This window comes from Xenopus tropicalis, chromosome 7 (genome assembly GCF_000004195.4).
Source record: "Xenopus tropicalis strain Nigerian chromosome 7, UCB_Xtro_10.0, whole genome shotgun sequence".
NCBI classification, from domain to species: domain Eukaryota; kingdom Metazoa; phylum Chordata; class Amphibia; order Anura; family Pipidae; genus Xenopus; species Xenopus tropicalis.
Genome location: NC_030683.2, coordinates 95,035,117 through 95,048,170, shown reverse-complemented (window position 1 = coordinate 95,048,170; position 13,054 = coordinate 95,035,117). Strand labels below are relative to the sequence as shown.

General features: G+C 39.3%; 1 protein-coding gene across 8 annotated transcripts in view; it reads left to right on the top strand.

Annotated features, from left to right (window-relative positions):
• kazn (kazrin, periplakin interacting protein) overlaps positions 1-4,967 on the top strand; it is a 218,017-nt gene extending 213,050 nt beyond the window's left edge. For 6 of the 8 annotated variants that reach the window (XM_031904690.1, XM_031904691.1, XM_018095205.2 and 3 more), the window contains one exon: positions 1,695-4,967. In XM_031904690.1, the coding sequence (XP_031760550.1) occupies positions 1,695-1,862 (168 nt within the window). In that variant the 3' untranslated portion in view covers positions 1,863-4,967. 8 annotated transcript variants of the gene reach the window in all.
• Positions 4,968-13,054: the final 8,087 nt, after the last annotated feature.

Sequence of the window (13,054 nt, the reverse complement as noted above, 5' to 3'; positions counted from 1 at the left end):
TGGACACGGGCCACTATGCTACAGATTTGGCTCAATGTAGCCCTGCTTATTTGACCTTTAGGCTTACATTACTGATGTAAAATCTTTGTAAAGAGCTGTGAAAATGTGTCTGCGTTATATGAATAGCAGGAAATAATAAATCCCCCCCCTAAGCTGGGCATACACATAAATATCTACTTGTTTGCAAAGGCTATTGCCCGATTTTGGTGACCTACACACTTGATCAAATCATTTCAGCAATTTTGCCCCAGACCAAGGACTGGATCATAATTCTGGCCTGTGTAGACCTGTCTGGAGTAGCTGAAGTTTATCTTGGCCTGTGTATGGCCAGCTTTAGAAAATTGCAAGAGCTGTAAGTGAGCAGAGGATTCTTAGTATGTATGTATGTATGTATGTATATATATCTGTATTTATAAAGCGCTACTTATGTATGCAGTGCTGTACAGTAGAATACATTAATACAAACGGGGGTTATTAACATAATAGATAAATACAAAGTATTACAATAAATACAAATAAATACAAGATACAGTAGCAATAAGAGTAAAAAACAAGAGGATGGAGGTCCCTGCCCCACAGAGCTTACAATCTATATGGGAGGGTAACTTACAGACACAAATAGGCAAATATAAGTGCTGTAGGTCACAGTGGGTGACACTACAATGTAAGTGCTGATTCCCAGATCAGGTGCTGGGCGAGTGCTCCAAAAGGTAGTCTTTTAGTTTGGTTTTGAAAAGACTGAGGGAGGATTCTCTTTGGAGGAAATCAGGGAGGGCATTCCAAATGTAAGAGGCAGCCAGGCAGAAAGGTTTAAGGTGGGAAACCGCAGTTGTAGTGGGGGGCGCAACCAAATGATTGCTCTGCGAGGAATGAAGGAGTCGGCCAGGAATGTACGGAGACACGAGGGAAAAGATGTAGTGAGGAGCAGAGGAATGGAGGGCTTTGAAAGTTAAGAGAAGGAGTTTGTAAGATATTCTTTGTTTAATAGGAAGCCACGATAAGGACTTTAGCAGGGGAAGGGCCTGAACTCTCCTGGATGAGAGGAGGAGAATTCTGGCAGCAGTGTTTAATATAGACTGTAAGGGGGGGGGATATAGACTGTAGACTGTTCTTTGACATAGAGTTTCCCAATATACCTGTAGATTAGAGAGTCCCACTAGCACATATACTAAGGACACTTTATTTTATTGACCAAATGTTTTGGGGGTTAATGATCATGGCAGTGTGCTATATTTGTCTTTCACCATGCCCTCCCATCTTAAGCTCTGCCCTAGGGACTACTGTAGGAAATCCTGATGTCCAGTGGTGCAGAGGGTTCATGTAAATCATGTGTCTGGGAAGCAGTTTTGTTTTGCATTTCTTACGCGATCCTGGACAAATAGCTGCATCTGGCAGTTCTGAGGGTAAACCTGATAAATGCAAAGGAGATTTCCATATGTTACAGGGGGCTTCAAATAATCTGTTTCCTTGCAGCCCAAGAAAGCTTGTTCCACTTCTCCCTGAAAAAAATAGAATCTCTCTGCATTTTGGTTCCCTATAAACTCATCTTAGGCCTGCAAAACATGGGCCAGGAATGAAATATGTGCCAGTATTTAAGAAGTGAAAATACAAATAAGTAGTCTCCCAAACCATGTCTAGGCACCCATCATTACTACTCAGGTACTGACATGCCATCCCTCTCTATTTTTTTCCAGTCTTTAGAAGACCTTGAAGACCAAAAAAGGAAGAAGAAGAAAGAAAAGATGGGCTTTGGGTCCATATCCAGAGTATTTGCCAGGGGAAAGCAGAGGAAATCTTTAGATCCCGGCCTATTTGATGGTACCACACCCGACTATTACATTGAGGAGGATGCAGACTGGTGAAGTGCCTGTTTATCCTGTATATGTACATGTGACTGGGTACATGCCTGTGTCATAAGACGTGAGCCTTTTAATTTTGTATTTGTTGTATGAGGAATTGTGGCTCTCCAGCTGTTATTGCGCTACCGCTCCTGGGAACCAAAAAAATCCCTCAGCTCTCATGGCATTCTGGGAGTTGTAGTTGAACTGAAGAAGCTAGAGTTTGCAGGTTTGTGTTGTACATAACAGAGAGCAAGATGTTTCATTGGTGTCTGTATATTTGATGCAGTTGTGTTGGATTTCATTTTTCCTTTTTTCCCATTTTTGTTTCCTTTTAAGAAGGGTTTTTTTCATTTGGTGATCAGGGGATTTTTAATTTCTTTTGTTTGTTTGTTTCAAAACTTGAAAAACTACTGTGTATTTGTAAATAACATAAAAAGTGCACTTTGTGCTTGTAGTGTCTCTCGTCCAGAAAGCGGTTTTCTTGAGCCCATAGTGTGATGCATCCTGTTATTTCATATGTTTGCGTGACATTATCCTGTTTAAGGGGTGTGCCAGTGCTTTGTTTAAAAAAAAAAAAAAAAAAAAAAAGTTTAAAAAAAAAAAATATATATATATACAGAATCTTTATTCGGAGAAGGTCATCACTTTTCTGAATGAAGGGTTAAATAACCTTTAATGCCTGCCAGACAAAGTTTTCTTTTGTTTGTATATTTTAATTTATTTGCATAAATGCACAAACTTGTTATATCTAAATTATAAAGTAAATGTTGAAGTTCTATTTTTCCTAAAGGATGAAGGGTATGTTTATATCATATGTTCTCTGGAGCTGCTGTCACAGTCTGTAAGTGGAGCGTAGAGATGGGCAGCTCCAAAGGCAGCGCAGCGCAACCAAAACCACTTGAGTTACGGCATTTCAATATCCACTTGGTTATGTCTTCCAATATACAATTTCTACCATATCTGCAGTATTTATAAGGTAGCAGCACACACACACACACACACACACATATATTATATATATATATATATATATATATATATATATACATATATATATATATATATATATATATATATATATAATGTATATATATATATATATATATATATATATATATAATATATGTGTGTGTGTGTGTGTGTGCATGAGGGTTTACATAAAGCCGTGTATCTAAATGCTTACAATGCATATTTTTAGGTATAGGCTGCAATCTTCAAAAGTCCCCCACTGTTTAATCAGATTCTTTCTTTTGCAAATGTAACCCCAACTTCATTTAAGTACCTTTGCTCAATTTAAAGGGGAAGTTGTGGACAGTAGCTGCCTTAAGTAATCCAAAAAGAAAGGTACCGTCACCAGGGGGTGCCCTACTTGATACCCTGGGCTGGTGCTCCTGTTAGCAGAAAACTGCCCAGGCCCTGGGTACCTGGGAGCGAGCGATCCTTCTTTTGCTTTTTTTTTTGTAATCCTGACACTTGTGCAGTAGAAATCATGTACCTTGGCCCGTGCAGTTTTCTGCCAACAGGAGCACCAGGTTATTAGGTAAGTGATTACATTTACTGGGGGTGCCTAACATTCCCCCCCACCCCAGTGTTTGTACCTTTCCTTCTCCTTTAAAGTTTTGCATTTTAAAAGCACATCTGCTTCTCCTGCAGTCTGGTATTATTATATCCTTGGCATAGCATAGCTGCCATGGGCCTTATGGTGGGGGCTAGTTGGCCAGACACAGGTTGCGAGTACCAGAATACTCTAGGTATAGCATTAGCCTAAATGAGGTAGTCAAAGCCTGTACAAGAGAGACCATATAACTATGTTAGCATAAGAATTCCCCTATACAAAGAGCAATTTATCTGGATAATTGTAGGGTATAATGGCCAATAAGAACATGCTACCATATACACACTAGTACATTGCACCCACAGAGGGGTTATTACCTTGAACATTGTGCAACCAGCAGCCATAAATGATGAGCAGCAAGGTGCCATTTACTCCCCTATGCAGTGTGCCTAAGGCTGCACGTGTATTTAACTGGTGAATGTGGAGAAACACCTGCTATCCATGGGAGTTGTTTATGCAAGAGGAGTATGGGGGGGGTACTCATGTTTCAGTGACCCCATCAGTCAAATCAAATGGATGGGAGGCCAGACTGCAGAGCAAGTAAGGGTGTATGTGGCCAGAAGAAAAAGGGCAGATTAGTCCAAAATGAGGTTTTCAGAAGTATAGACCTGTAAAATTACTAGGATTACTACACAACTTGATTTGGGCTTGTTTTATTTCCCAATCTCTCCCTATAAGAGACATTTTTTATATTGTATAGAGAGGCCTGGAGAAAAAAAAACCCATCTCATTTACCTCTTTCAAGAAACACTATCCGGATTTATTTTTGTCCTGTGATTTCCATTAAAATGCAGCAATTTCTGGCCCAGCAGAATAGGCTGGCAGTGGCATAAATAGATCTTTGTTCGGGCATTTTATTTTCAATCAAAGTACTCTCTATGTGCAAGTGACTGTGTAATTTAAGCTCTTTCAGACTGGTTGAGTTGCCTGTAACCAGCTTTGTGTTTCTCCCTTCCTACTAATCTGTGTAGATGGTACATCAGTGCTGCCGTATATTTTGCTTTATCCTAAAAAAAACTGAATGTCAAGCTCTGAAAACTGTAACATGGACATTTGATAATGTTAGATGGTATTTTTCAATTTAGTGCACCCTATTTAAGGGGTATTTAGTCTTACAAATCTAAATCTGTTTTCTCGTTAACATGATGCATATTATCACTGGCAAACAGTGGCTTGATGACTAGTGCTTTTTAAAGGGACCGGTCGGACCGAAGAAAAAAGCCATGTATTTTTTTTCGCGTCCAGGCGAAGTGTTTTATAAAGCTTTTTTCCCTGTGTTTTATTTTTTTAAAAAAAGCTCATGGTTATTTAGTACTTTTCATTACATGCTAGGAAATAATTTTAAAAAGATACTAAGAAGATGGTATATTAAAAAAAAAAAAGAGCGATAATATGTAGTATAAAATGTTTGGTAACTTTAGTTTTAATTATGCCCACCTTGGTGTGGATAAATTCTAAAGGCATGGAGGCAAATACAAAAAAAAAATCAATAAAGCATATTTTAAAATATTCATATTTGTGTGTGTGTTTTTTTCACCATGGAAACATTAGAGTATACATTCACACACCAAGAGACTCTCTGCACTGGACTGATCCCAAGCCTGTCAGCGCACTCAGGAAGGAGGAGGTGTATCCACCCTTCTGCCATTAGCCTTAAGCTGGATATCTGCTTGTTTGGTGAGGTCACCGCACTATGCCCACCTTCAGCTGGACAATATCAGATTTATCCAGACCATTGGCCAAAAGGATTGGGGTGAGGACTGCATCAATCAGCCAATGTACCCGTCACCAGATGGATTTCTAAATCTGGGATCAATATCTGCCAGATATCAGTCCGTTAGGCCTGTCTGCGTGCCCCATACACAGGTTAATAAGTGCCAACTATGTCCATTGGCAGCTTTTATCCCCCATTTATGTGCAATAAGCTCGGTTCCTGTGAATGAGCGTTATGTGCTGTAATTGTTTTCCACAGTTGTTACATTATTAAAGGGGACATGCCCTACTGCTAACTGTAACATTGTTCCTATTGCTCTTTTGAGCTATTTTTACATCAGTAGTTATTTTTTTTTGTTAGCAGTTTTTTGCCTGGATGAGGGCCAGACAGAATGGCAAAAACTTAAGCAGGGAGTAAAAAATTAGGCATCACATGATCCTTCCTTTAGTAAATTAAGCTTTTGCCCTTCTGCCTGGGTCAAACCGCAGGGGGCACTCCAGTTACACAAGATGTTATTGGTGCAAAACACTATCATAAAATCTAAAAATACATATTGTAAATTGCAAAAGTGTTCAGAAGAGCACTCGGATCATTTTATCACTGTTATATGGTAGGGTGTATGTTTCCTGTAAGGGAGATCTAGAAACTGTCAGCACTGCCTAAAGCAACCAAACAATAATAAATGTTTATAAGTCAAGGGCAGGGCTTCCTTATTTTCAGATTTAAAAAAAAAAAAAATTATATATATTTCTAAGGGCAAACTGTGATGATACTGGGATGCATTACAAAAAGGGGGAGGACCCAGAAAAACTGGTTTGTATTGGCTGTTGCAGTGAGGACTTTCACTTTCTTATCTGCTGAAATGTATTTGTTCTTTTCTTATATAATTTTGAAAGACCGATCTCAAGTCACATGACTGGGAGAATGTAGATAGGCCCATATATTGGGCCACTTACACACTAGAACAAAACATAGAAATATGTAATTAAATTCATCCACTCCCCTCTCGTGAGTTGCTTCCCAAAGGAAATGAACTGTTAAAGCATTTCACTCTATATCACTCTATATCAGCAAATGGATCATAGTAAACTGACACATCTTCCAATCATACAAACAAACTTGTTTTGGAACTGTTTGCTCTTGCCTTTTCCTGTCTTTTACATGTTCTTGTGCCATGAGCTGCGTTTGGGAGACTTTTCCCACCCTCTCTTCATTCCATTTGTGACCTGACTTCCTGCCCTTCAGCTGTTTCATATGATTCCCCACAGCCACATCCATTGCGTAAGATACACAGTACTTTCCTTTCTGTCTCCATCAGTCATGTGTGGAACTAAATTTAGTGCTGGGACTGCAGTTTATCTGGAATTACAACTCTCACCAGGCCAATATGTCAGCCCCGTGGTGGTTAAACAAGCTTCTCCCACTGTGCTCGCTACATCACTAAGATTTGCCCTTTTTTCCAGTGGATGAGAATGTAAATCTGTTTCAGGGGAATATCCAGGAATAAGGAATATACCTTCTTTTTCATTAACTGAACCTTTATTAATAATGACATTAACCACTTTGACTCTGTAAAGTGTTTCATGTCTTCTTTTTTTTCCCTGCCAAAATTCCATCCCCCTCCCCACATTCCCTAAATGAAATCTCAGCAGATGTTCCTGGTCGTGGCTTAGACCACACAATGGGATGCCAATGCATAGAACAGCATGTTCTAAGCAACTTTTCAATTGGTCTTCACTGTTTATCTTCTATAGTTTAACTATTTGCTGTCTTTTCTGGCTGTTTTCTGTGAGGCTACGTAATTTCCTCATCAATACAACATGGCTACACTATTAATGACAAGGCATCGCTTTGTAGAATAACCTGTGCTGCAGAGGCAGTGCCTAATACAGGGCAATAGTTGTACTAATAGATTTATATATATGACCTGGGCTTCATTCCAGAACAAGCTTTTTGTTTTATGTCATGGAATCTTCCTGTACCCTAGGCAACAAAACAAGCCCCTATGGGGCAGTGACCCATAAAGGGGGATTTAGGAAGGCAATACAGATTCACATCTCAAGAAATTGCCCCAAGCCTATTATATGCCTACAATAACCCGGTGATGTCAGCCAGCCCTAGTTCTCTAACACGTGCCTATTGCCTATTCATCCTCTCAGCATCCCTGCAGGTATATGTGGAACACTGATCACTATACAACACGCACTGGCACTAGTGCTGTCACAGAGCAACATGGCTAAGGGGAGTGTGACAACATTATAGAAAATTATGGATAGCCACTTTAGTAAAGGAGTGTGCTGTTCAGTGACCAGCTCTGTAAGTAAAATCATAATGATATAAAACATGTAAGAGCTTTATTTACCCCTTTAGAAGATATTGACCATTTTTGTTTTGCTTTTAGGACAGCATGATATTATTTGCCCATTTAAGGGAAGCCAAGCCATCTCCTTTAGTCTCCTTATGTACCTGCACATGTAAGTGTGTGCATCATCAAGTCGAAACGGCATTACATGTGACCCAGCAGGGAGGTTTCAAAATATTTTCATTATATTTAAGAAATCTAAATATCAGTGGCATAGGCAAGTAATCCAGATACAAAGGGGCTGATTTACTTACCCACGAACGGGTCGAATGGAGTCCGATTGCGTTTTTTTCGTAATGATCGGTACTTTGCGATTTTTTTCGTATGTTTTGCGATTTTTTCGGATTCTTTACGAATTTTTCGTTACCAATACGATTTTTGCGTAAAAACGCGAGTTTTCCTATCCATTACGAAAGTTGCGTAAAAAGTTGCGCATTTTGCGTAGCGTTAAAACTTACGCGAAAAGTTGCGCATTTTTCGTAGCGTTAAGTTTTAACGCTACGAAAAATGCGCAACTTTTCGCGTAAGTTTTAACGCTACGAAAAATGCGCAACTTTTTACGCAACTTTCGTAATGGATACGAAAAACTCGCGTTTTTACGCAAAAATCGTATTGGTAACGAAAAATTCGTACAGAATCCGAAAAAATCGCAAAACATACGAAAAAGTCGCAAAATGTTCGTTTTCAAGTTGGAACTTTTCCAATTCGGGTCGGATTCGTGGGTTAGTAAATCAGCCCCAAAGAATGAATATTAGAAAAACATTAGGAGTTAACATCAGGGCGCACAGGTAAGTGTGTGCATCATCAAGTCGAAACGGCATTACATGTGACCCAGCAGGGAGGTTTCAAAATATTTTCATTATATTTAAGAAATCTAAATATCAGTGGCATAGGCAAGTAATCCAGATACAAAGAATGAATATTAGAAAAACATTAGGAGTTAACATCAGGGCATGGTTTCAGTTTGTATTTGATCACTACATGTATCTTTCTTTTTATATAGATATGTTAAAGGTAAACTACCCCTAACTTTTAGTATGATACAGATGGTATTTCTGTGATGGTCTTTATTTTTTATGCCTTTTAAATTATTTAGTATATTATTTTTTAAGCAACCAGACAGCGGTGTGCATGACAGACAGGAAAAGGAATATGTACAGCGCTGCAGAATATGTTGGCACTTTATAAATAAATAATAATATGAATAGGAAAGAGTATGAATATAAAGATATAAAGTATATATCCTTGCAGAACAACCAGTTTTTGGTTGCCAGGTTCAATGAGTCTAATTTGAGAGAAAGGCAAGTGTAGAGGACTAGTAAATTGTGCCCCTTTCTTTGTAGCAGTCCCTTAGTTATTTAGATGCCTATATGGGGTCCTCAATATAGAAGAGAAGAGTCCCTTTCCTGGGTCAAAGCATGACCCTTGTAGTTCTGCAGTTTTGACACAAGGTGGCACTATGTAAATATAAAAGGCTTAGCAGCCATGTGGATGAAGTCCAGTTTGTTAGGAGTTTGTTAGATAGTGAATCACCTGGGTTCCACTGGGGAGTAGCCCATTGTTGCCCTGCGGGGATAGAGTCAATGTGACTGTACTTTGAGTTTATGCCTGACCTGTAATATGCAAGAGACCTGCATTGTTATCTGTTAATGCTCCTGGGCGGATCAGATCAATAAATAAGTTCTTGTTTGTGTTAAAGAACCACTGGCGCTCTTCCTTTATTGTGAGTTTCAGTTGCACAACACCCTGGCCTCTAACACACATAAAGGCTCATGCCTGAGAGATATACTGGGTAAAGTTTAGTGTATCTTATAGTCTGAAAACACCTAATGAGGTAATAAGGATGGAAACATAAGATTTCTTATATAAAATGTCTTAATAAAGAAAATATAACTACAATTATAGGGAGTGCTTGCCCTCTATTTTTTAGAAGTGTGTGTGTGTATATATATATATATATATATATATATATATATATATATATATATATATATATATATATATATATAGCAAGACAATGAGCCGCACACGCAGGGACTTTGTTAGAAAACAAAATTTTTTTAATGAAAACGATCCAACGTTTCGAGCACCAACTGTGCTCTTCCTCAGGGACAATCCCTCAGGTTTGTCCCTGAGGAAGAGCACAGTTGGTGCTTGAAACGTTGGATCGTTTTCATTAAAAAAATTTTTGTTTTCTAACAAAGTCCCTGCGTGTGCGGCTCATTGTCTTGCTATATACATGGTTTTTGCAAGCACCTGGGGCATTTGATTACTATTAGGGTGTGCTCTGTTCTTTTCTGTATATATATATATATATATATATCTACACAAAAGTATGAGTTATTTGTTGTGACACATGCTTATAGAATTCCATAGGAGCGCCAGGTCCTGTTATTAGGTACTTATAAACAGACAGCTGGGATGAAGTGTTGCAGAAACTGGCAAAGGTTGGAACAAAGACAACATCATGCTGAAATAGGCAGTTTCATATTTAAACAAGATGCACAATTAGTCTTAAGAGGAGGCAAGTACTTTGGTGTGCTCGTTACTGACCAATTACAGAACAGTTTGTCATTGCTCAGCTCTTGCAGAACTACAGGTTTCCACTTCTTCCTTTCTGTCATTGGCTGCTGGGAGTAGCAGCTCTGCAACAGGACTGGCAAAGACATATTTGTGTAGTGTTGTGTCTTTGGAATTCAAAGCGCACTTGGCAGCCCTTATGTAGGGTTGGCGCCTCACCCCTTAACTGGCCACATCCACATCCTGCACATCTAATAAGTAATTAATTTAGATGCATGCTGTAGACTAAACTGATTTATGTACAGCTATGCATCTAAATTATTTGCTAACTAGCCATGCAGGATGTGGACTTTTATTACATTTTTTCTATATACAACTTGTTCAGTGCCATCACTGGAGTTGAACCAGAGCTGTAAATCTGTAACACATGGAAGGCTGACATTTGCCCATCACTACTCTAGGCCAATTTAATAATAGTTTTTTCCCATGTTCCCTATTGCCCATAATTCTTAGTCAAGCCAAGCTTCATTTGCCACCCATCCTACTTGTATTCTGTACCCTTGTTTGCAACTATTGAAAAGTGTTAATTTACTTGCTGGTACCATGTAAATAAATAAATGATGATGATTGTTTGGGAGGATCTGGCTCAAAACTCAGTTCTAGCAGCATTCTTCCTAATCAAACAGACCTCCATGTCATTCAGACTCTGTTTCTAATTTGTTTACAAAATTGTTTGATTGTCACTAGAGGGCGCTGTAGGGTAACACTTGCTCAGGTCCTAAGATTGCAGAGGTTGTGCTTGCAGAGATTCTAATGAAATGAGAGAAAGCAATTTATTGAACATATAATTTCTCTTAAATATTAATTTAATGATTCATTGCAGGGAAAGCTGTGTGTTACGCCTTGTGTCTTTGAAGTAACTAAGGGCTGCATCACTGTGTCCCAAGCCATTCAACTCAAGTCCTGCTTTTGAATAACAATGTTGCTCTTATTACCTACAATCCTCAGTATAGTAAAGACAGGCTTCTTTAATGTGGTTGCATCAGCAGGCTAATATATATTTCTTTCTAGGTCGTATTTAATAGTTTTTAATAATTTTACATCTGCATCTTATAAACAGGTTATTGGTGCAGTGCTGTATTTAGAGAAATCAATATTTACTCATTCGTGGCAAATTCTCTGTTCATATTATTAAAGGGAAGAGTATTAGAGCTGATATTCTTGTCTTTCCAGTTTTATTAAAGGGATCGGCTGCTGCCATAAAAGAACGTCCTATACTAATACCAGAAACTATTGATCATACCAGGTGAAATTGTTAGGCTGAAGTAGCAGTTGATTATTTCTCTGCTCCAACAAATTCATTCCATCATACAGGTTTAGAGATAAGTACACAGAGGCCCAAACAGCCCCCCACCAGCCCAATAAATAGGGACTGTCTATAGCAGGGGTCCCCAACCTTTCTCACTTGTGAGCAACAGTCTAATGTACAAAGACTTGGAGAGCAACAATAGCATAATAAAAGTTAATGGAGGTGCCAAAAAAGGGCTGTGATTGGCTATTAGGCAGCCTCTGTGCACACTGTCAGCTTACAGGGGGCTTTATTTGGTAGTAAATCTTGTTTTTATTCGACCAAAACTTGTCACCAAGTCAGGAATTCAAAAATAACTACCTGGTTTGGGGGCGCTGAGAGCAACATCCAAGGGGTTGGGGAGCAACATGTTGCCCCGAGTCACTGTTTGGGAATCACTGGTCTATGGCATTTTACAGCAGCCCCTCAGGCATTTGCCAGAACCCACAGATTGCCAATCCAGGTCTGCCATAAGTCAGAGAATGGGAAGGCACAGTTGTTTCAGCAGCGACGAGGGGCATTGAGGAGAGGAGCTACTGCGCATGGGTGGGGGCAGGGTGGGGTCTGGGGCTGAGCAAAATGAAATGACTATAGCCCTAACTGTTGGAGAATATGGAAAACCTTGATGAGCATCCACCCCCCTCATTGGCTGGCAAGTTATACAGCTAAAGGAAAAAGATTTGTGAACGCTTTAACATTAGCTCACTATTTGCATGAATTACTGTTCTCATAAAAATGTGGTCTGATCACCTATTGCTATTATAGATAAACACAATCTGGTTAAACTAATCACTATCTCATTTACCCTTGTCAATACTGAACTCACTGTTCAAACATTCACAATCTAGGTTGAAGGGGGAAAGGGAACTACTCGGCCAGTGAGTTGCAGTCAGGTGCTCCTCGAGATGGGAGGTGTGGGTAGGAGGTGCCCTGCCCTCATGGTTTGGTCTGTGCTTCTCAGGCAACAGCTCTGCCCCCACTGAAAGAACTATTAAAGGACCCTAAAGAAAGAGATGCCTACACTGTAAAACACTACAAAAAGTATTTCCACAGGCAATGGCACAGAATAAAACCCATCTGCTGCCTTCCTTTCTCTCTATGTGTGTGTGTACTGACAGGAACAGAATCAGCTTGCCAGCTTGTTACCTCCAAAACCTGCCGCATTCTACCCTCTCCTCTATAACCCCTTGCCCCATATCAGCTGCTTCACCTATTGCTGTGCCCTCTTTCCAAGGATTTTGTGCACATTTTAGGACTCCTTGGGGGAAAGGATATGCTAAAATGTGCGCTGTGCAATAGGATTGTGTTGAGGTGTAAATGACGAATATAGAATGCAATCCTACTGATGTGTCTCAACAGAGATAATACCCTAATACCTTTCTGATGCTCTGGTTTTTTTCTGTGATAAAAGCTGTGCCCTGCAGAGCCAACTACAGGTATCGGACCCCTTATCCGGAAACCCATTATCCAGAAAGCTCCGAATTACGGAAAGCCTGTCTCCCATAGACTCCATTTTAACCAAATAATTCACAATTTTAAAACTGATTTCCTTTTTCTCTGTAATAATAAAACAGTACCTTGTAATTGTTCCCAACTAAGATATAAATAATCCTTATTAGATGCAAAACAATCCTATTGGGGTTAATTAATGTTT